A 21,474-nucleotide genomic window follows, 5' to 3' on the forward strand; every position below is an offset into this window, starting at 1 on the left:
CTCATCACTGAGCTCGATCTCTCTTTTAACACGCTGGAGACAACAATGAAAGATGACTTTCTTTCATATGCTGCTTTGACGGCTTTGTTCGTGAATAACAACAGAATCAAAACCATCCATGAAGAGACATTTCACCCGCTGATTAATTTGGAGAAACGGGACTTCCACAAACCAGTTGGAGACTTTGTCTTCTGGATGGTTTCAGAACCTGATTTCTCTCCACTAGTTCAATCTTTTGGGAAACAAATATACAACACTGGGTCCGGGAAACCTTTTCCTGCCACTGAGGAGCTTGAAGACCCTCCATTTTTGAGGAGCTTTCCTTCAGTCTGTCAGTGAAAGGGATTTTGTTGAACCTTGAAACTGCCGTGACCCTGTCCAAAGACCAGCTGGCCACCTGGCCGGGTCAGTCATGGATATTCACAAATACCCCATAGTACTGGTGGAAAAGACATATCGAGGGAAAATCCATGTTCAGACCATGTTCAGTGTGTCGTGACACTTGCACGATGGAAGAACACACCCACTTGTTGGTGCCAGAAGAGCCACTGAGAAATTATTGTTTTAGCTGGCTCATTACAAGTCGATGGCTGCTCACCTGGAGTAGGATAAAACTCTGGAGCGAATAATTGCCCGATTTTACTGGACAGGAAACTGTTTTAGACTTAGAGCTTTTTATTGTCATTGTGCAGTTTCTTGCACAGTGAAATTGGGTAAGTGGAGAGCATAGAGCCGCTGTATCTGTGCGCACCACCATCTTGCATTTTTTGCATGTTTGGCTGGTGTCACTTTTGGACTTTGCTACCTGTAGCTAAACATTTGCAGCTAAATCATTTATTTAAAAGCAGAAGCTGCAACTGATCGAGGGAATATTTGTCTGAAAACTTAAACTGAACTCCAAGGGTACCATTGCTCCAGCTCACCATCTTTACCTGAGTGAATCAGTTTGTTGAACAATCTAAATGATTCAGAAACTTCTGTGACATCAACTTAACTAAGGCTCATTACAAATTTCACAAAACACTGCTGAATACTTTTAATATTTTTTTATTAGTTATTTTTGTTTTTGTTGTTATTTTGATTTTAATAAAACAAAATAAAATAAAGAATTAAATCATTTCTTTGGTTTTTTTTATTTAATTTATTTTACAAATAAATTAATAATAATATTAATAATAATAACAACAAATTAGTGCTGTCAGCGTTAACGTCATTTTACTTAATGACGTTAACGCTGACAGCACTAATTTGTTGTTCCCAGAGAGCAAGCCAAACACTGGTCCAGAAAAGGACGATCTCTAGTAGATTTTGTTTTAACCTCCTAGGACCTGGTGTCCACATATGTAGACATAACATTTTGGGTTGTCTAGACCAAAATACAAAATTTTGCTCTTCAAAAACCTGATATCCACTTATGAGGGAGGACATGACACTGCCACTGTTCAATCGAAATTTAAAATGAATGTCCTCATATGTGGATCTCATTCTTTTGAGAAACAAAAAAAAGATAGTCTGAATCTGATGTCTTGGTTTTTACCTTCATCGGGTCCCAATCAACCTAAATGGCACAGAGGAATTAAAAATGCATGCCATGAAAGTTCAGGTCTTAGGAGGTTAAAAATGTCCCTGCTGATGAGACCAGTGAATGTGGGGCGACGGTGGCAAGAAAAAACTCCCTCCTGGAGGAAGAAATCTTGGGAGGACCAGGCTCTCTGGCAGGACCCTCCCTCCTGAGGGCAATACTTACCTATACTTGTCCTCCAGTGTGCGATGGTGGGCTGGGACGACTGCTTTTCCTTCTCAGCATGATGATGACCTTAACTTCCTTCCTTCCTTCCATTTCCTGTTTCAGAACTGAGAATGAAGACAAAACTGGTTAACAAGGTAACAGGACATTTAAAAATTCTCTCACTTCAGGATGAGATGCTGTGTCTTCTTACGTTTCTCTTGTAAAACAGGATGTAGGCCGACTGCTGCTGTTCCTCACAAACTGCAGATCCAGTTGTGTGGAGCACCTGTGCGTCATTATAGGTGAGCCAGCGATCTGATGTAGAGTGCTGACTCTCCTCAGGATGGACAGAACTACAGATGTAGTGTCCTGAAATCACATTAAGACAAATGAATCCAACTTCTGGAAGTCAACTGATTCAAGCAAACAGTGATTTTGACTTAGTGCTTCTTAGAACATCAAAAGCTTTTGTGTGTGAGTCCTTCACTGAAAAGTAGCAAGTTTCATTTTCTGTTTGTCACAAGTCTGTTGTTTTACCTGACTCTGTGCCTCCATAATGACTGATGATGCTGCAAAGACTATAACAGCCACCACCCTGAGAAGGAACAAATCCAAAGAGTGTTAGTTTCATAAAGTCTCACATCAGTGCCATAATTAAGCTGATTTGCTGAGGCTACGTCCACACTAATGCGTTTTCGTTTGAAAACGCATCGTTTTCTCTCCGCTTTGACCTCCCGTCCACACCGAGACGGCGTTTTCCTCAAGGAAAAACACAGCATCTTGAAAACGCTCTCGAAAACGCATACATTTCAAAACTGAGTTGTCCCATCGCAGTGTGGGCACTCGAAAACGCAGACTTTCTAAAACGATGACGCATTTTGGTCATGTGATGCAGTCATGTGAGCAATTAAACAAAGATAAGCCGAGTGCATTAGACAGCAGTTGTTTTGATTGCTCTCAACTTTGACAGCCCTAAAAAAGATTAATATCAGTTTGTACATGCTCCGGATAGCTTTTCTTCAAATTCTGTAATTCTCACTCACTTTTGCGCATGCGCAGGACTGGAACGTAAGCGTTTTCGGCCGTTTCAATGCAGACGCACAACTATTTGAAAATGACTGAAAACGCCAGTGTGGACACGGAGTTTTCAAATCTATCCGGGCTAGTGTGGACGTAGCCTGAGACGTTCTGCAGTCTGTTTTTACCTGATTGGATGGCACCACCAAGTCCCTCTGCAGCCTGACGGGGTCATCCACCTTCTTAATCTTGTAGGTTTGTGTAAAGCCAAACCTCTTCAGATGCAAGATCAGAACTCTGGCAGAAAAGAAAAAAAACACAAACAAGGTAGAAAATAAGAAGAATGAATGTCAAACACAAACAGAAGATGGGAGAAAACGACTGCTCAAGTATTGTCTCGAAGAACTCTGATATTTGATGCGCCACAGTTTGGAAACCTGGTCAGTCGATCAATTCTGATGTGACCTTACTCACCTTGGCAGTGTATCAAAAGACGACTTCAGTTCTGAGGCCGTCCCTCCACAATCACAGCGAAATTCTATTTCTTGTTCCTGAGCAACAGCACAGAGAAAACAGGCTTTATGGTAGAAAGAAATCTCAACATATGCACACACACATGCACACAAACACTAACAAAAAAGGTGTGTTAAGATCGCTGATACGACAACTCTATTGGAATTTGTGATCTTACCTTCAAGTATGTCTCTAACATGTTTATAATAGACCCCTCTGGAACAAGGTCTAGAGACAAGCTGGTGAATTCCTCTTGCTGTGATGATTGGTGACCGCAGCTACACATTTCAGGAGTAACGTAGTTAAAGTAAAGATCAGGTACGTGGAAAAGAGGTATATGAAAATATTGCAACCAGCTCTGCGTTTCTGAAAGACAGGCTTACCTCTTGCATGTCCTCATGTTTTCCATTTTAAAAATGTGATGGTCTTCTACTGGGCAGCTATAACTTTGGCCCAGGAGAGCTGCGTTCCTCTCCAGGTGAGGTGCGAGCCTTTTGACCTCATCGAGGAATAATGTTAGGAATTCATGAGCGTCCTGAAAGAAAAGCAGAGAGATTTAAAACAGTACATCAAAATCAGAAGGTAAAGCAAAACGAAATGTCCAAATAGCTGACGCACTTTCTGTGCACTGCCGGTGTATTCAGGAGCTTGACTGCTGAATGCCTTCTTAAAAGCTCTTAGGTGGTGATCTTTAAGGCCATAATCTGTTGACTCGTGACAGTCCCTGACATCAATAAGCCTTCTGTAGAAAGGAAGGGTAAACAGACATTTCTGCTGTTAGATCTCTTTGTTCTTCAGGTTTTTGAAGAAAGTAGAAGGTTGACGTAGCGCACCTTAAGAGCTGAGCTTCTGGATCTGTGCTCCACAAAACCCCCTGACGCCTGATGTCTCTTATGAACTCCTCAATGTTGAGGAGGCTCTGCAGGCAGGAGTTCATGTAGCAGGTGTTTCCGATGTTTGGAAACCTGACACACACGCGCAACGTTTACAGTATCAGTGTAAAATAATTCATTTTCTCCACTTTGACAAAGTGAGTCTTTGTGCACCACGTGTACTCACCCGAAGCAGTCTATAGTCCCAGTTTGACTTTCTATTTTTTTCCCACCGCATGCTACACTGCTCCAAAAAGGTAAAAACACAAACACAAAATTAGGAAAGATGTCAAGATTCTGAGCAGTGTATGCGCATGTATGCATGAGCTTTGAAGTTGAAACATTTTGGAGGACGTCCAAAAGTAGTAAAAAAGATGTAAATACACAAGGTGGAAGAAAAATGCCAATAAAAGGGAAATAAAACAGCTCCAACTAAACCACTGCTATAAATATCTCCAGCAGCATTAAAGAGCGGCGCATTTCTTTACCTCTGATGAGACGTAGAAGGAATTTCCTTCTCTGCCACGTTTTGTTTGTGTAATTTCTGTTTAGAAACAAGAAAACCAACATCAGTAATGGCATAAAACAAACATACCAAGGGAGTCTCTCCATGAAAAGTGTCCAGTTAGAAAATTTGGTATTATTTCATATTATTTATCACTTCAGTGAGCTGTCAGCTCATGAAGCAGATATATAGGAATATCTTTAAATAAATTAAAAACAATTTATTCATGCTTTAAATTGAGTTTTAAAGTTTGTCCTATGAAATACAAAATCCTTCATTTGGTTCTGATCAAAATTCAGTTTTTACAGAAATCATCCATCAAACTTCATTAAAAGATTCAAAAATGCTTATTTACCATAAAAAATATTTAGAGAAACATCCTGCAAGTCTCTTCAAACTTACCTTTCTGTGAAAAAAAAAACTTTAAACATCTTTGAACCTAATTTGAGGACATGGATGTGCTAAATTGCTCTTAATTCTTCGCATTTAACTGTGATGAGTAAATGCTTGATGACAGTGACTCTTTCCATAAAACATACCTTCCAGAATTTAAAAAGAAACCAGCGACACTTTTTTTGTGTCTTCACAGTGTTGCTCTCTGCCTCTGCATCGCTGTCAGTTTGCTGCAGAGGACGAACAAACATAAGTTTATTAAAAAAGTAAAGTCACTTTAAATTAACAAGTGCAATTTAAAGAGAATGTGCATTTCATATGTTTCGTGTAAAAGCAAACCGAGGAACAGCAGAGGTGTCTCCATTTTCTCTTCTTCTTTTGACCATTTTCAGCAACACAAGCATCCGGGATGCTGATGAGGACAAAAGTGTAAATGTTATTTTTCAAAGTGGAAATTTTTAACAAGGAGTACATGCTGGAGATTGCAGATAAAAATTAATAACTGTAATGGAACAAAATCATGTATTTTGTACATTTACACTCCAACTAACATTTACACTCCAACAAGAGCTCCAACTAAACCACTGCTATAAATATCTCCAGCAGCATTAAAGAGCGGCGCATTTCTTTACCTCTGATGAGACGTAGAAGGAATTTCCTTCTCTGCCACGTTTTGTTTGTGTGATTTCTGTTTAGAAAGAAGAAAAGCAACATCAGTAATGGCATAAAACAAAGTATATGGTAAGAAAATACAATATCCTTCATTTGGATTCAAAATTCAGTTTTTACAGAAATCATTCAAGAAGCTTCCTTAAAAGTTTCAAAAATGCTTATTTACCATAAGAAAACATTCAGAGAAATGTGCTGCGAGTCTCTTCAAACTTACCTTTCTGTGAAAAAGAAGTTTAAACATCTTTGGACTTGATGTGATCGCAGCCAAAATCTCCTCAGCTTTGCAAAAGTTCAACTGAAAACAAGCAGTCAAAGGTTGTATATTTATAAACTTTCAGCATAGAACGTTCATACCCTGAACAGCAAACATCAGCATTATGATGTATGGGGCTCATTTGCATATTTTGGAATGTATGCTCATTTGAACTGTATGGTGCTCGTCTCCAAGCAACTGCTACAAAAACAGGTCAAGTCAAGTGGCTTTTATTGTCATTTTAACCACGTGCAGAGGTACTGTACAGAGTGAAATGAGACCGCGTTCCTCCGAGACCCTGGTGCTATATATGACATATACGGACAAACCCAGGACTACATAAAGTGCAGTGTGCATAAATTGCAAAAATAAACAAGACAAAACAGTGCAAAACTAGACAGAACAGGACGATACAGACACAAGACAATGGAAATGTGCAAAATGCTGAGTATTGTGCAAAAGTAACTTGGTGTCTGTATGTATGTGTATGAGTGTGAGATACTGCAGATAAGTGCTTGGTAGTGACATGTGTGAAGGTGTGCGTGTGCCAGTGCAGTCACTGAGTGTTCAGGGGTCTGACGGCTTGTGGGAAGAAACTTTTCCGTAGTTTGGTAGCGAGGGCCCGGATGTTCTGGGACCTCTTTCCAGAAGGCAGCAGGGTGAAGAGTGTGTTTGAAGGCTGTGTGGGGTCCTCCAGCAAGCGGGTGTTATAAGGAGGGGAGAGGGACTCCAATGATCTTCTCAGCTGCTCTCACAATCCGTTGTAGGGTACTGCGATCTAATACGCTGCAGTTACCATACCAGACAGTGATGCAGCTACTTAGGATGCTCTTGTTAGTCCCACTGTAAAAGGTGGTGAGAATGGATGGTGGGAGATGGGCTTTCCTCAGCTTCTGCTTGAAGTAGAGACGCTGCTGGGCCTTCTTGGTTATGGAGCTGGTGTTGAGGGAGCAGGAGAGGTTCTCCGCCAGGTGGACACCAAGAAATCTGGTGCTCTTGACGACCTCCACAGAGGATCCATTCATGTTAAGTGGGCAGTGATCCCACTGTGCTCTCCTGAAGTCAACAATCTCTTTTGTTTTGTCCACGTTCACAGACAGGTTGTTGACTCTACACCTCTACAGATGGCCCGCAGTGGAACCCTTCAGCTTCCTACTAGATTCACCTATATACAAATTTAAAGACCTAGGAGACTTACTTCTCGTCACAGAGTTGTAGCATTCACAAGATTTTCAGAAAACTTGAACTCAAGGTCAAGGTCACTGATATTCAAACTGACCCCAGAACTTTAGTAGATGCACCAATGGTATCAATTCAAAATCCTACGCTTCTCGTTCCATTTTTATTTCACTATCTGTAACTAAGACAAATAAACAGTATTTGAGACACAAGTCACTATTAAAGTGGTTAGTGAGACTCCACATCTGATAACAGTATAACACACTGCTTATTTATGTAAAATTGTCATCAATAAATGTGTTCAAAACAGAAGCTACACTGGCTTTAAAAGTTTTTGTTAACTCTGACTACCTGTCTGCTCTTACCTGTTTCTTTTGCTCTCTGCTGTCTTCATCCTCCATCCAACTCTACATTGTATTGTTAGGGATGACATGATGAAACTGAAGGGTGTCTGGGCACCGAAAAAAGAAAAGAAGAGAGACTGGATTAGGCTGCAGCTGGCGTGCCATTCTCTCACTTCAGGATGAGATGCTGTGTCTTCTTACGTTAATCTTGTAAAACAGGATGTAGGCTGAGTGCTGCTGTTCCTCACAAGCTGCAGATCTAGTTGTGTGCAGCACCTGTGCGTCATTATAGGTGAGCCAAGGATGTAGAGTGTGGACTCTCCTCGGGACGGACAGAATTACAGATGCAGCAGCTGCTTCCGATGTATGGAAACCTGACACACAAACAAAAGTTTACAGTATCAGTGTAAAATAATTCATTTTGTCCAGGTTGAGAAGGTGAGATTTGGTCCTTGTGCACCACGTGTACTCACCTGAAGCCGTCTGTAGTCTGAATTTTATTTTCCATTATTTATCCACCGCCCAAATGTTTCACTGCGCTACTGCAAAAAGATAAAAACACAAACACACAATTAGACACTGAGCACTGGATGTGCATGCATGCATGAGCTTTGAAGTTTAAACTTTTTTTTATCATCAACAATTTTTATTTATTTCATTTTAAACTTCAATAACAGAGCTTAAGGATAACTACATAAATAAATAGTTTAAAAAACAAACAAACAAAAACAAAACACAACAACAAAAAACAAAACAAAGGGAAGTTATCCTATTCTTTCTTCGCACACCAATTCCCACACCACCACTCTGTCATTACTCCTCTGTTCTTCAAGTTACAGAAAGCCAGCTTGTAAAGGGGGACCAAATACAATCATATTGATGCAATTTGTCTAATAAACCATAAGTCACTTTTTCGTAAGACGCCAACTTAGCCATTGTCTTTAGCCACTCTTCATAGGGAGGGGGGGTTCTTTTTCCGCCAATGTCTTAGCAGGACCCGTTTGGCCGTAGTAAGAGCCAAAATAATCCATCTTTTTGTATAACTGGAAAAATCTACAGGGAGTGCAGAATTATTAGGCAAGTTGTATTTCTGAGGAATAATTTTATTATTGAACAACAACCATGTTCTCAATGAACCCAAAAAACTCATTAATATCAAAGCTGAATGTTTTTGGAAGTAGTTTTTGTTTTTAGTTTGAGCTATTTTAGGGGGATATCTGTGTGTGCAGGTGACTATTACTGTGCATAATTATTAGGCAACTTAACAAAAAACAAATATATACCCATTTCAATTATTTATTTTTACCAGTGAAACCAATATAACATCTCCACATTCACAAATATACATTTCTGACATTCAAAAACAAAACAACAACAAATCAGTGACCAATATAGCCACCTTTCTTTGCAAGGACACTCAAAAGCCTGCCATCCATGGATTCTGTCAGTGTTTTGATCTGTTCACCGTCAACACTGCGTGCAGCAGCAACCACAGCCTCCCAGACACTGTTCAGAGAGGTGTACTGTTTTCCCTCCTTGTAAATCTCACATTTGATGATGGACCACAGGTTCTCAATGGGGTTCAGATCAGGTGAACAAGGTGGCCATGTCATTAGTTTTTCTTCTTTTTATACCCTTTCTTGCCAGCCACGCTGTGGAGTACTTGGACGCGTGTGATGGAGCATTGTCCTGCATGGAAATCATGTTTTTCTTGAAGGATGCAGAAGAAGGTGTCTTCCAGAAACTGGCAGTAGGACTGGGAGTTGAGCTTGACTCCATCCTCAACCCGAAAAGGCCCCACAAGCTCATCTTTGATGATACCAGCCCAAACCAGTACTCCACCTCCACCTTGCTGGCATCTGAGTCGGATTGAGCTCTCTGCCCTTTACCAATCCAGCCACGGGCCCATCCATCTGGCCCATCAAGACTCACTCTCATGTCATCAGTCCATAAAACCTTAGAAAAATCAATCTTGAGATGTTTCTTGGCCCAGTCTTGACGTTTCAGCTTGTGTGTCTTGTTCAGTGGTGGTCGTCTTTCAGCCTTTCTTACCTTGGCCATGTCTCTGAGTATTGCACACCTTGTGCTTTTGGGCACTCCAGTGATGTTGCAGCTCTGAAATATGGCCAAACTGGTGGCAAGTGGCATCTTGGCAGCTGCACGCTTGACTTTTCTCAGTTCATGGGCAGTTATTTTGCGCCTTGGTTTTTCCACACGCTTCTTGCGACCCTGTTGACTATTTTGAATGAAACGCTTGATTGTTCGATGATCACGCTTCAGAAGCTTTGCAATTTTGAGACTGCTGCATCCCTCTGCAAGATATCTCACTATTTTTGACTTTTCTGAGCCTGTCAAGTTCTTCTTTTGACCCATTTTGCCAAAGGAAAGGACGTTGCCTAATAATTATGCACACCTGATATAGGGTGTTGATGTCATTAGACCACACCCCTTCTCATTACAGAGATGCACATCACCTAATATGCTTAATTGGTAGTAGGCTTTCGAGCCTATACAGCTTGGAGTAAGACAACATGCATGAAGAGGATGATGTGGACAAAATACTCATTTGCCTAATAATTCTGCACTCCCTGTACATCAGAAATTTCTGTGGTTATACCAAGTATGGACTGTTTTGGTGAGATAACAAATCTCCTTTTTAAAACACTGAAAATTACCTCCATTATATTTTCCCACCAATCCCGAAGTGCCGAACAGCTCCATAAGATATGTAAAATCAAAGCATTTTGACCATCACATCTCCAACATTCGTCCGTAGAGGCCAGGTTCCATTTATACAATTGTTGCGGTGTTCGATGCCACCTATGGATTATCTTAAATTGAATCAATCTACTGCCTGTTTCTTTATACATAGTATTAATATTTTGAAAACATGAATCCCATTCAACTGAAGATATGTCCAATGCCATGCCCTGGGCCCAGTAGCCCTTAACTTTAAGGAGAGGGTCAGCTGACCGTTCTTGCAATAAGTGATAAATCTTAGAGGTAATGCCTTTACCCAAGGATGATCTTGAGAGCAGGACTTCCACAGGGCTGCCCACAGGACAACTCAAAGGGGTTCCCAGCCACTTCGATAATGAACTATGTATTTGGACATATCTCCAGAATTGATTACGCTGCAACTTATATAACTCCACAATTTTATCAAAGCTTAAAAAACATTTAGTCCCACAGTCAAATAAATCTGATACATTAAGGATGCCTGCTTTACGGCACTGTAACCAGTCAACCGATGTCCCTCCAATTAAAATTATTTTATTACTCCATAAGGTTGCCGAAGGTGATTTAATAAAGTCCCAGCGACCTGCCCTATGTAATTTAAACCACAGTATCTTTGCAATTATAGGATGGGTAGTTTTATGACTGGTATCAAACAGCTCCCTCCAAGGAGAAATACCGCCATTAACTTCCGTCTCTATATGGGACCAGATGGGTTTAACTGGTGCAGTAGGTAACCAAGCTCTAAGTTGTTTCACGTTCATCACCCAATAATACCATTGGAAATTAGGCAATGAAAAACCTCCTTGTTTTGCACTCGCTTGAAGTTTCTTAATACTTAAACGATGTGGTGAGCTATCCCAAAGAAACTGCCGCATTAAAAAGTCTAGATCTTTGAAATACTTATCTGGAATGTGTAATGGAATATTAGGTAAAATATAAAAGATCATGGGTGCAGTCATCATCTTAATACAACTAATTTTACCCCATATTGTGAGACACACTCTGGACCATCTACCAAATTCCATTTTTATCCTTTCAAACATTGGCTCCATATTTGCTCGAACCATCTTAGTGTAATCCGAGGTAATTTGTATCCCCAAATACCTCAAACCATTCACGGACCACAGAAACTCCCTGTCACGGCGAGTGAGATAAGCCGTATAAAAATAATAAATGAGGATCCAATCGCAGGCAGTAGTGGAGGAGTGAAGGTGGTTTATTGGACACGAAATAAATATAGACAAACAGCAAATGGAGCACAAACTAAACTAGACTGGAGACAACTAAACTACTGAATACGAACCGGAACTCAAACATGAAGCAAGGTGGACGACGGTACAAGATGGTGACGGCAGGGAACACACGGATGAAACATGGTGGAAAACACAGACAGACCAGCAACTACAATGACAGAGGACACGACTTAAATACACACAGAGAAACACAGGGGAATTACACACAGGTGGTGGACAAAGCTGGGAATAATCAACAAGACTAGACAGAGGTAAAACTGAACACACTCACATGGGACGCAGACCTTCACAATAAAACAGGAAACGAGAACACTACACCAAGACGCAGACCTGACACTGAGAGACAGACAGAATGACACATGGAACCTGAACTAAACTAAACGTGAGATACAACCGAGAACAAATCCTTAAACATGAATAAACAGAAACATAGAATTCTAATAATAATAATAATAATAATAATAATAATAATAATAATAGGGCAGCACGGTGGCACGGTGGTTAGCACTGTTGCCGCACAGCAAGAAGGTCCTGAGTTCAATTCCAACATCAGGCCGGGGTCTTTCTGTGTGGAGTTTGCATGTTCTCCCCGTGTTTGCGTGGGTTCTCTCCGGGTACTCCGGCTTCCTCCCACCGTCCAAAGACATGCAGCTTGTGGGGATAGGTTAATTGGATAATCCAAATTGTCACTAGGTATGAATGTGAGTGCGAATGGTTGTCTGTCCCTGTGTGTTGGCCCTGCGACAGACTGGCGACCTGTCCAGGGTGTACCCCGCCTCTCGCCCTATGACAGCTGGGATAGGCTCCAGCGCCCCCCGCGACCCTGAAAAGGACAAGCGGAAGCGAATGGATGGATGGATGGATGGAATAATAATAATAATAATAATAATAATAATAATCATAACGCCCAAAACCACAACAAACATTCAAAAATAAACTAATCAATCAAAACTCAAAATACTGGGTCGAAACTGACCCAGAACCATGACAGTACCCCCCCCCCCCCCCCCCACCTCCAAGGGCTGGCCCCCGACAGCCCCAAACAAAAAGACAGCAACAAAACAGAGCACCAGACCAGGGTGGGTGGAGGGGGTCAAGGAAGGAGGGTATGAAACCAAAAACAAGGGGCTGAAGCCCAACCAGATGAAGGCGGAGGTGAAGCCGGACCAAACGAAGACGAGGCAGGGCCAGACGAAGGCGGAGCCGGACCAGATGAAGGCCAAAACCAGTCCAAAAACACAAGAAAACAGTCCACGAAAACAGATCAAAAACAAAACCAAACTAGAGCTCAACAAGAGTCTAAGAAAAGTTCAGGGGGTCGACAACACAAGGACCAAGACAGTTCTGGAGGCCGGCCGTGCACACGGCAACGGCGGCGACGGGCAAACAGTTCTGGAGGCCGACCGTGCACACGGCAACGGCGGTGATGGGCAAACAGTTCTGGAGGCCGACCACTTGGAAGGCAGTGGCGGCCACTGAGCAGGTCCGGAGGTCGGCCGCGATGCCAGCGGCGGCGACGAACTCTTTCCGGAGGCCGTCCCCGAAGGCCATGATGCCAACTTAGAGGCCCGGAAAACGGCCGGCAGAGGCGAGGCAGAACGGGTCGAGCTGGCTCTGATGGCGGTGTGGCAACCGCAGGACCAGACGAGGCAGGACCAGACGAAGACGAGGCAGGACCAGACGAAGGCGGAGCTGAAGCCGGACCAGATGAAGGCGGAGCTGAAGCCGGACCAAACGAAGACGAGGCAGGGCCAGACGAAGGCGGAGCCGGACCAGATGAAGGCACGGAGGCTGGACCAGGCGTGGATGAAGGCACGGCAGCGGGACGGCTGCGGAACCAGACAGTGGTGATGCTGCAGGCAGTGATGCTGCAGGAGGTGATGTGGATGCAGGCAACGGTGTAGAAGCCACAGGGGATGATTCAGCAGGTGGTGGCTAAACAAACTTCCCCGGACCGTCAGCAGACGTGAGGATGTGCTTGCTGGGTCCTCCAGGACCCCCAGCAGACGAGGCATGGTGCTGGGTGGGCTCCTCAGACCCACCATCTGACTTGGCTTGAGGCTGGACGGGCAACTCGGGCCCCCCAGCTGACGACAGTTGAGGCTGGCTGGGTTCTCCCGAACCCCCAGCTGACGACACTTGAGGCTGGCTGGGCTCCTCAGGCCCTCCAGCCGACGAGGCAGGATGCTGGCTGGGTTCACCTGAACCCCCAGCTAACATGGCTTGAGACTGGACGGGCCCCTCTGGCCCTCCAGTGGAAACAGACACTGAAGCAGCAGGCACGGAGACCTCTGCCAGTGTGGACACTGGCTGGGACTGAGCAGCACAGTGGCTAGACTCAGGCAGCAACAGTGGGATGCAGTCCTCAGAGGGCTGAAAGTGTTCCCCAATACACTCAGCAGAGGACGGAGGCGGACGGGTGAACTCACTTGAACTCTCAGGGGGTGCTGAGAGCTGAGACTGTTCTGGTGAGTTCTCCGGTGAGGCTGCTGGCGCTGGCGTCTTGACCTCTAGGGGTCCAGAGTTGGCTGGTGACTGACACCCAGCCTCTGGGGAGGCCCTAGAGGGAGCAACTGTCTCTGACATGGCCAGCTTAAGAGAACCAGCAGATATTGTGGTGAAGTGTGTTCCCTGCTTTGAATGAGATAGTGAGGATGGTGGCTGAGTAAACGAGCGGACAGACAGCTGAACTGGTGGCGACAGAGCAATAGGCAGCGAAGCGGCTACAGAGTGACCTACAGGTAGCGGAGACGACTGTAGTGGAGTTGTAATAAGTGGTGGAGTGGGTGACTGAACTGAGGGCAGCGCGGCTGCTGACTGAACTGAGGGCAGCGCGGCTGCTGACTGAACTGAGGGCAGCATTACAGGCCTGGCATTTGACTGGGATGGAAGTGAGGATGGGACAATGGAGCGGACACGGTCATAAACATGGAACGAGGGTTCAGAACAGGCAGTCTTAGAAGCTATGGCCATGGGTGAGAAATCATTGTTATCCTCAGTAGAAACACAAAAAATTGCGGTAGCGGCGGGGGGGTGTAGGTGAAGCTCGTGGAGAACGAAACTCTGCACGAGCGGATGCAGAGAGTCCAATAGCCAGGGATAACCGGAAATAAGGTGTTGTAGGTTGGCTTCCACAGTGTAAAGAGAGGCGTCTCCCTCATGCTCTAACCACTGGTTAATTAATCTAGAAGCAGAGTCGATAACGGCCTCCCGAAGCTCCCTGGGTGGACTGAATGCCGCTGGATCCATAGCTGGCTGGTGCGTACTGTCACGGCGAGTGAGATAAGCCGTATAAAAATAATAAATGAGGATCAATCGCAGGCAGTAGTGGAGGAGTGAAGGTGGTTTATTGGACACGAAATAAATATAGACAAACAGCAAATGGAGCACAAACTAAACTAGACTGGAGACAACTAAACTACTGAATACGAACCGGAACTCAAACATGAAGCAAGGTGGACGACGGTACAAGATGGTGACGGCAGGGAACACACGGATGAAACATGGTGGAAAACACAGACGGACCAGCAACTACAATGACAGAGGACACGACTTAAATACACACAGAGAAACACAGGGGAATTACACACAGGTGGTGGACACATCTGGGAATAATCAACAAGACGAAACAGAGGTAAAACTGAACACACTCACATGGGACGCAGACCTTCACAATAAAACAGGAAACGAGAACACTACACCAAGACGCAGACCTGACACTGAGAGACAGACAGAATGACACATGGAACCTGAACTAAACTAAACGTGAGATACAACCGAGAACAAATCCTTAAACATGAATAAACAGAAACATAGAATTCTAATAATAATAATAATAATAATAATACTCATAGCGCCCAAAACCACAACAAACATTCAAAAATAAACTAATCAATCAAAACTCAAAATACTGGGTCGAAACTGACCCAGAACCATGACACTCCCAACTGTTTAAATAAAGTATGGGGGCAGTGTCCTGACATAGGCATTGCCTCTGATTTATCCCAGTTGACGCGATACCCTGAAAGCAGCGTAAAGCTTTCTATACATTCTAATAGGGCTGGAATTGACTTCCCAGGCTGGGTCATAAGTAACAACACATCATCTGTATATAATAGAAGCTTATGTTGACTATTACCCATCGAAATTTCAAATATATTTACATTATTTCTCAGTTTTTGTGCCAAAGGCTCTATAGCAATTACAAAAAGACCGGGGCTAAGGGGACAACCCATTTTTGTGGATCTCAGTAAAAGGAATAGGTCTGATATGAGCCCATTCGTCAATACTCGCGCTGAAGGCGAATCATATAATATCTTTATCCACCTAATAAAATTGTCACCAAAACCAAACTTTTCTAATGTCTTAAACAGATAATCCCACTCAACACAATCAAAAGCTTGTGCAGCATCCAGCGATAGGGCCACTGTTGGATATACTGAATCATATACATAATTTTGCAAATTAACCAACCGCCTAATATTATCTGAACCATAGCGGTTTGGAACAAAACCAGATTGGTCTGCATGAATTATTTTCGCCATTACTACTTTTAATCGACCCGCTAAGACCTTTGCCAAGATTTTTTGGTCAGAATTCAGCAAAGATATGGGGCGGTAACCACTTGGGTCTAAAGGGTCTTTCCCAGTTTTAAGAATAAATGTTATAAGTCCAGAGTGCATTGACTGAGGTAATGAGCCTACTTTGAACGCCTCATTATAAACATCGAGCAACAGGGGACTTAACATATCCTCAAATGCTCTATAGAAATCCAATGGTAACCCATCTAATCCTGGAGCTTTATTAAGTGGCATACTGTTAATTGCACGGGTAATCTCCTCCACTGTAATTGGAGCATCTATAATCTGCTGGTCAGTAGTAGAAAGCTGTGGCAGGTTTAAATCAGTAAAGAATGCTTCGAATTTCTGTTCATCTAAACTCCCTTGTGTAGAATAAAGATTATTGTAAAAGGCCCTGAATCCATCATTTATATGTCTAAAAGAAGTTAAAATAACCCCATCTGATTGTCGTATGCCTGGGATATGGTTCATACTGTCTTTCTGTTTAAGACGGTATGCTAATAAACGACTCGGCTTTTCTCCCATTTCCCAATATGCTTGATTAATGCGAAATAAAGCGTATTCTGCCTTTCTGTTGTACAGTACATTCAACTTATATTTAACTTTAACAATTTTATTCAACGTAACTCTGTCTTTTGTATGGGAATGTACTGCCTCAAGTGCCTTTAATTTGGCTTCTAACGTAATGATATTCTTGTTAGCTGCCTTCTTTTTAAAGGAAGCGTAAGAAATTGTCCTCCGCCTTAAGTATGCCTTCATAGCATCTGTCAATGGAAAATTGTATTTAGTAGTCAGTATAATCTTTTAGTGATATAAGTTTGCATATGGTAGAATACTGCTTGTAGTTATTTGTATTAGGAAATATTTAACCATGTATGCTTAGAGGCATATAATTAATTGTGTAGTGACAGGATGTGTGATCTCTAACAGGCTGCAGGCTTGGTGTGCACCCCAGGAATGCACCCCCACGTCCTGGGAGCATGAGAGGTTGCACCTTGTTTTATTGTTTTAACATAGCTATGTCTGTTTTAGTCTAAGTGCCTTTTGTTTAGATGAACTGCTGGACTTCCCCACCGTGTTATCTAGGGTGAACCATCTAGGGTGGGGGAGACTACCCTCTTTGTGACCAAGGATGTACCTTTTGTGCTTTTATGTATATGACCCTTTGACAAGCAGTAACACACACACACACACTGAAGTATAAAATAAAGACAAGGGCAAAGCTCAGCGCGAGTCTCAGTCTGGAGGCTGCCCTTGCTAGCAAGAAGTTCTGTGTGTTTCTCTTCTCTGAGTCTTTACTGAAGAAGTGTTTTAGAATATTTTCCCTAACAGCATCCCACCAAGTAGCCAATGTAGTGTCCTCTCGATTATTTGTCTGTTTGTAAAATTGTATTTCATCGCTTATCAATTTAATAAACCCAGAGTCTTTAATTAAGGACACATTTAGTATTTAGTATTAGTATTTATTTATTTATTGTCATTGTCAAGAACAATGAAATTGCGTTTGGGGCTTCCATACAACCCAAAAAAAAGAAGAAAATAATAAATACCCCTTAAAACCCAAGTGTACATATTTAACCCAGTGTGACTCCAATGCAATAAGACAATCCTTAGCAATAATGTTCGTAGAAATTCAGACAAAGACCTGAGAAACATGACAAAATACAACAATGCAACCCATTCAATATTATTGTACTGTGAGATATGATATCAGATATGATAGTTATCTATTTAAGAAAGAGGGGGGGGGGGGCAGGAGGGGGAAGAGAATAAAGATATGATGCACCAATGCAGACCAGTTCATTCCTATCTGCGGCTTTGAGGAATCTGTAAAATATTTTCAAGACATAGAAAAATTGGCACATGGTCCGAGAATACTATATTAGATTAGATTAGATTAGATAGAACTTTATTAATCCCTCGGGTGGGTTCCTCTGGGAAATTCGATTTCCAAAAAAGCACAGCACCGACAGAAGTTACAGAGTTACAGAATATTTTATATATATATATATATATATATATATATATATATATATATATAATACACACACACACACACACACACACACACATATATATATATATAAATACAGAGACAATATAAATAAAATATACGAAGGGGATAAATAGAATAAATAGGAATAAAAATAAAAATACAAGTGAATTGCACATTTCAAGAATTGCACATTTCAAGTATTGAGTCTATTGCACCGTTGACTATTTACAAAAGTATTGCACAAAAGGTATTGCACAGTGAGGTGAAGAGGCACTACAGCTTAGTTACCAATACTTGAATCTATAGAGTTATTCACTAAGGCTTCAGAAATAAGAAAGTAGTCGATTCTAGTATAAACATTATGAGGCGGAGAGTAAAAGGAATATTCCCTGCCTTCTGGATGCATTGTCCGCCAAATATCATTCAGACCTAAACCTGAGGTCATCTGCCTTATGGCAACTACAGATTTACTCTCTGTGCCTGTCCTAGGAAGCGATCTATCTAGGTCTTGATCCAGTATTTGATTAAAATCTCCTCCTACCACTATTTGTGCACCTTCTAATTCCAAAAGATACTGTGACAGGTTATGAAAAAAGGTGAGTATGTCCGCATTAGGTGCATAGATATTACATAAAATTATTGGTGTGTCCAGTAGTTGTCCATAAACCAATATAAATCTACCTTCCTTATCTGTTATTACTTTTGTTTCAGTAAAGCTAACTGCTTTATGAATCAGAACCGACACTCCCCTACTTTTACCAGTTCCAGGACTGGAAAAGACTTTACCTACCCAGGAACATTTAAGTTTTAAGGCTTCTGACTTACACGTGTGCATTTCTTGAATAAAGGCTATATCAACTCTTGATAATGTAACACACGATACTTTACCACTACTGAATGTAGAGAAAGTTAGGATCTTAGGCTTATGGTGTCTAGGAATCGACTAAGGCGCGAATGACACACAGCTCAAAGAACAGTCAACATTTATTCAAAACAAACCAAAAACAGTCATTCAACAGTTCACAACAGTTCCAATTGTCCATATTTGTCAGTCTGTGTATTCAGTTTTAGAGTTCAGAGTTCAGTGTTCAGAGTTCTTTTCAGTCTTTTCAGTTCAGGTGTGTGAGTATAGTGTTAATGTTAGTAGTACTACCCGGGTAGTGTATTGTTCTGAGATCTCATAAGCTTATCTGTCAAGAAGTCACGCAGTTGTCACTTTAAGTAGGCTGGAAATCTTTCCTGCATCGCAGCTGGGGATCCGGAATCCTGGCTCGCAACTTTAGACTCCAACAAAAAAACCAACCTGCACAGGGCAGTGAACATATTTTACATGAATATCATATAACAACTTAATCAACACTAGTGACCAAATGTCTCTCACTCTTTGTATATAACGACTTAATGCAATCAATAATAAAATTAATCAAAGAACCTTAAAACAATTTCCACATCATACAAATTTAACTCAAATCTCATATTTTGTGAACAGCAGTCACATCAATCCAATGAATTGAGAGAATGTACATTACTGATGCACGAGGAAAGTGCAAAACATGGTCGCAGTACTATTTAGCCAAAGACTGCTCATATTTATCATCTCATTACAATAAATAAAACTTACCTACTAGCTTCCAAAGAAATATTTCCGATTGGTTTAAAACATTCACAAGTGAAGAAATAAAAAGATAATACAGCACTTAAAAGGAACACATGAAATTTACATTATACTAAGCTAATGATTAGCTGACGATTAGCTTGCTATGCTAGCGCAGTTAGTCAACTCACCGGAAATGAACAAAAAACACAAAAACAGAGGTACATCAGCATCAACAAGCGGAAAAGTAAAATCCAATTTGTGTCTTCACACACAACCTTTTTCTTGAACAAGGATTAAAGAAAAACTCGGTGAGTAGCTCCGACCAGCATACGTAGCCTTAGCGCTATTCTCCTTCTCTACAGTTCTCAACTCAAGTTCACAAGCACTAAACAATCTCATAGTGCCACCTACTGACATTCTTTGGGAACAGCAGTTCATTTTCATGAGGCAAATTTTAGGTGGGTTACAATAACTTTAGATATGTTAATATTTTCTTCCTCTTAATCCCGTTATTCAACCCCTTAACATTCCAGCTGGCTATTTTGAAATCTGTCTGTCTATCCATGTTATATGTTGTCTCCTTGACCTGGAGACAACATATAAGATGACACCGCCATGGACCTCAACCTGCAGGCTTTGTGTTACCTGTTTCTTTATACAGGAGCATGTAGGGGTGGACTGCCTTTTTATTTGATTACCCTTTTCTCATGTTTTTCTTAGTTAGGGACATTTTGGGGGACGTTATACTCTTACTTGTTAAACACATGCTCCCATCCACTCTCTTGGTCCAGAAGCTCCATAATCCAAGTGTCCCAACTCAGGTCTGATGGCCTTTTTTCAGTTGTGTTTTTAACCTCTTGGGAACTTTCACTACATTCCTTACTTGATGCAGAAAGAAGAAACGAGTCAGGGATGCATAGCAAGCACAACAAGACACCAGCAGCCCAGACCTTTCACCAACTGAAGACATTTGCAGCACCATAAAACATGACAGAGAAGAGCTGGGACTATGTGAAAGGGTGAAGTGCTGCAGTCAAGTTGCAATGGTCCTATCTTTTATACAGTCTATGGTTCACTCTATTAAGATGTGATTATTTCCAAGGTCCATTTAGTTTTAGTTAGCTGAAGCTAAACCAGAAGTTAAAACGAGATGGTGAAAAACATTTTTAGTTAATGTTACGACTGTTGTCGTAATGTTGTCTCATATGTAAATCTGAGTGTGCAGGTGCCTTTCCGTGATTGGTGCATCCATGGGACAGCCCATACAGATTGGCTAATGACCTGGAGACAACATATAAGATGACACCGCCATGGACCTCAACCTGCAGGCTTTGTGTTACCCGTCTCTTTATACAGGAGCATGTAGGGGTGGACTGCCTTTTTATTTGATTACCCTTTTCTCATGTTTTTCTTAGTTAGGGAGATAAGACATTGTCATTTGGTTTTATTCTTTTCATAAATAAGTTTTGTACATCCTTTAGATACGGTCCCTTTTGTTTGTTGTTTTGGGGTCCACCCCGAAGCTATAGTTCGCTCCTTTCCTTTGTTAGAATTCAATCACTGTGAAAAAAAATCACCATCAAAATTGTACTGGTTGTGTGATGTGCTGCTTGGGGTCAGACAGGGGTGGATCACCCTTATATTATGGTCTGGCCACCCTTAGAAAGGCCATAACACTAACTAAAATGAAAATTAAAACTAGACTTATAACTGGCTGGTGTCCTTACCAGTGACCTTGGGTCTGAACTGTGGGCTCCTCTTTCCAGGTGTTCGTACTGCCTGAGTGGGACCAAGATGTGCTGTCTTGCCTCTTTTGGGTTTTCTGCATGTTT

At 41.9% G+C, this 21,474-nt stretch overlaps 1 protein-coding gene across 2 annotated transcripts; it reads right to left on the minus strand.

Moving 5' to 3' along the window:
* Positions 1-1,456: 1,456 nt before the first annotated feature.
* LOC309698381 (ubiquitin carboxyl-terminal hydrolase 37-like) lies at positions 1,457-20,044 on the minus strand. Of its 2 annotated transcripts, XM_082520776.1 has the most exons (20): positions 19,831-20,044; positions 19,199-19,348; positions 7,951-8,019; positions 7,679-7,851; positions 7,499-7,584; positions 5,916-5,996; positions 5,662-5,717; positions 5,369-5,441; positions 5,176-5,259; positions 4,620-4,675; positions 4,319-4,375; positions 4,093-4,224; positions 3,878-4,001; positions 3,643-3,794; positions 3,438-3,537; positions 3,221-3,297; positions 2,935-3,043; positions 2,267-2,324; positions 1,941-2,098; positions 1,457-1,854 (listed from the first exon to the last, which is right to left on the minus strand). In XM_082520776.1, the coding sequence occupies exons 5-20, from the start codon at positions 7,532-7,534 to the stop codon at positions 1,849-1,851; spliced, it is 1,359 nt and encodes a 452-aa protein (XP_082376902.1). In that variant the 5' UTR covers positions 7,535-7,584; positions 7,679-7,851; positions 7,951-8,019; positions 19,199-19,348; positions 19,831-20,044; the 3' UTR covers positions 1,457-1,848. The 2 variants fall into 2 exon arrangements, with proteins under 2 accessions (XP_082376902.1, XP_082376903.1); XM_082520777.1 differs by lacking the exons at positions 7,679-7,851; positions 7,951-8,019; positions 19,199-19,348; positions 19,831-20,044 and adding an exon at positions 7,234-7,314.
* Positions 20,045-21,474: the final 1,430 nt, after the last annotated feature.

The sequence above is a fragment of the Aulonocara stuartgranti genome (genome assembly GCF_965226115.1).
Source record: "Aulonocara stuartgranti genome assembly, chromosome: 22".
Lineage (NCBI taxonomy): Eukaryota > Metazoa > Chordata > Actinopteri > Cichliformes > Cichlidae > Aulonocara > Aulonocara stuartgranti.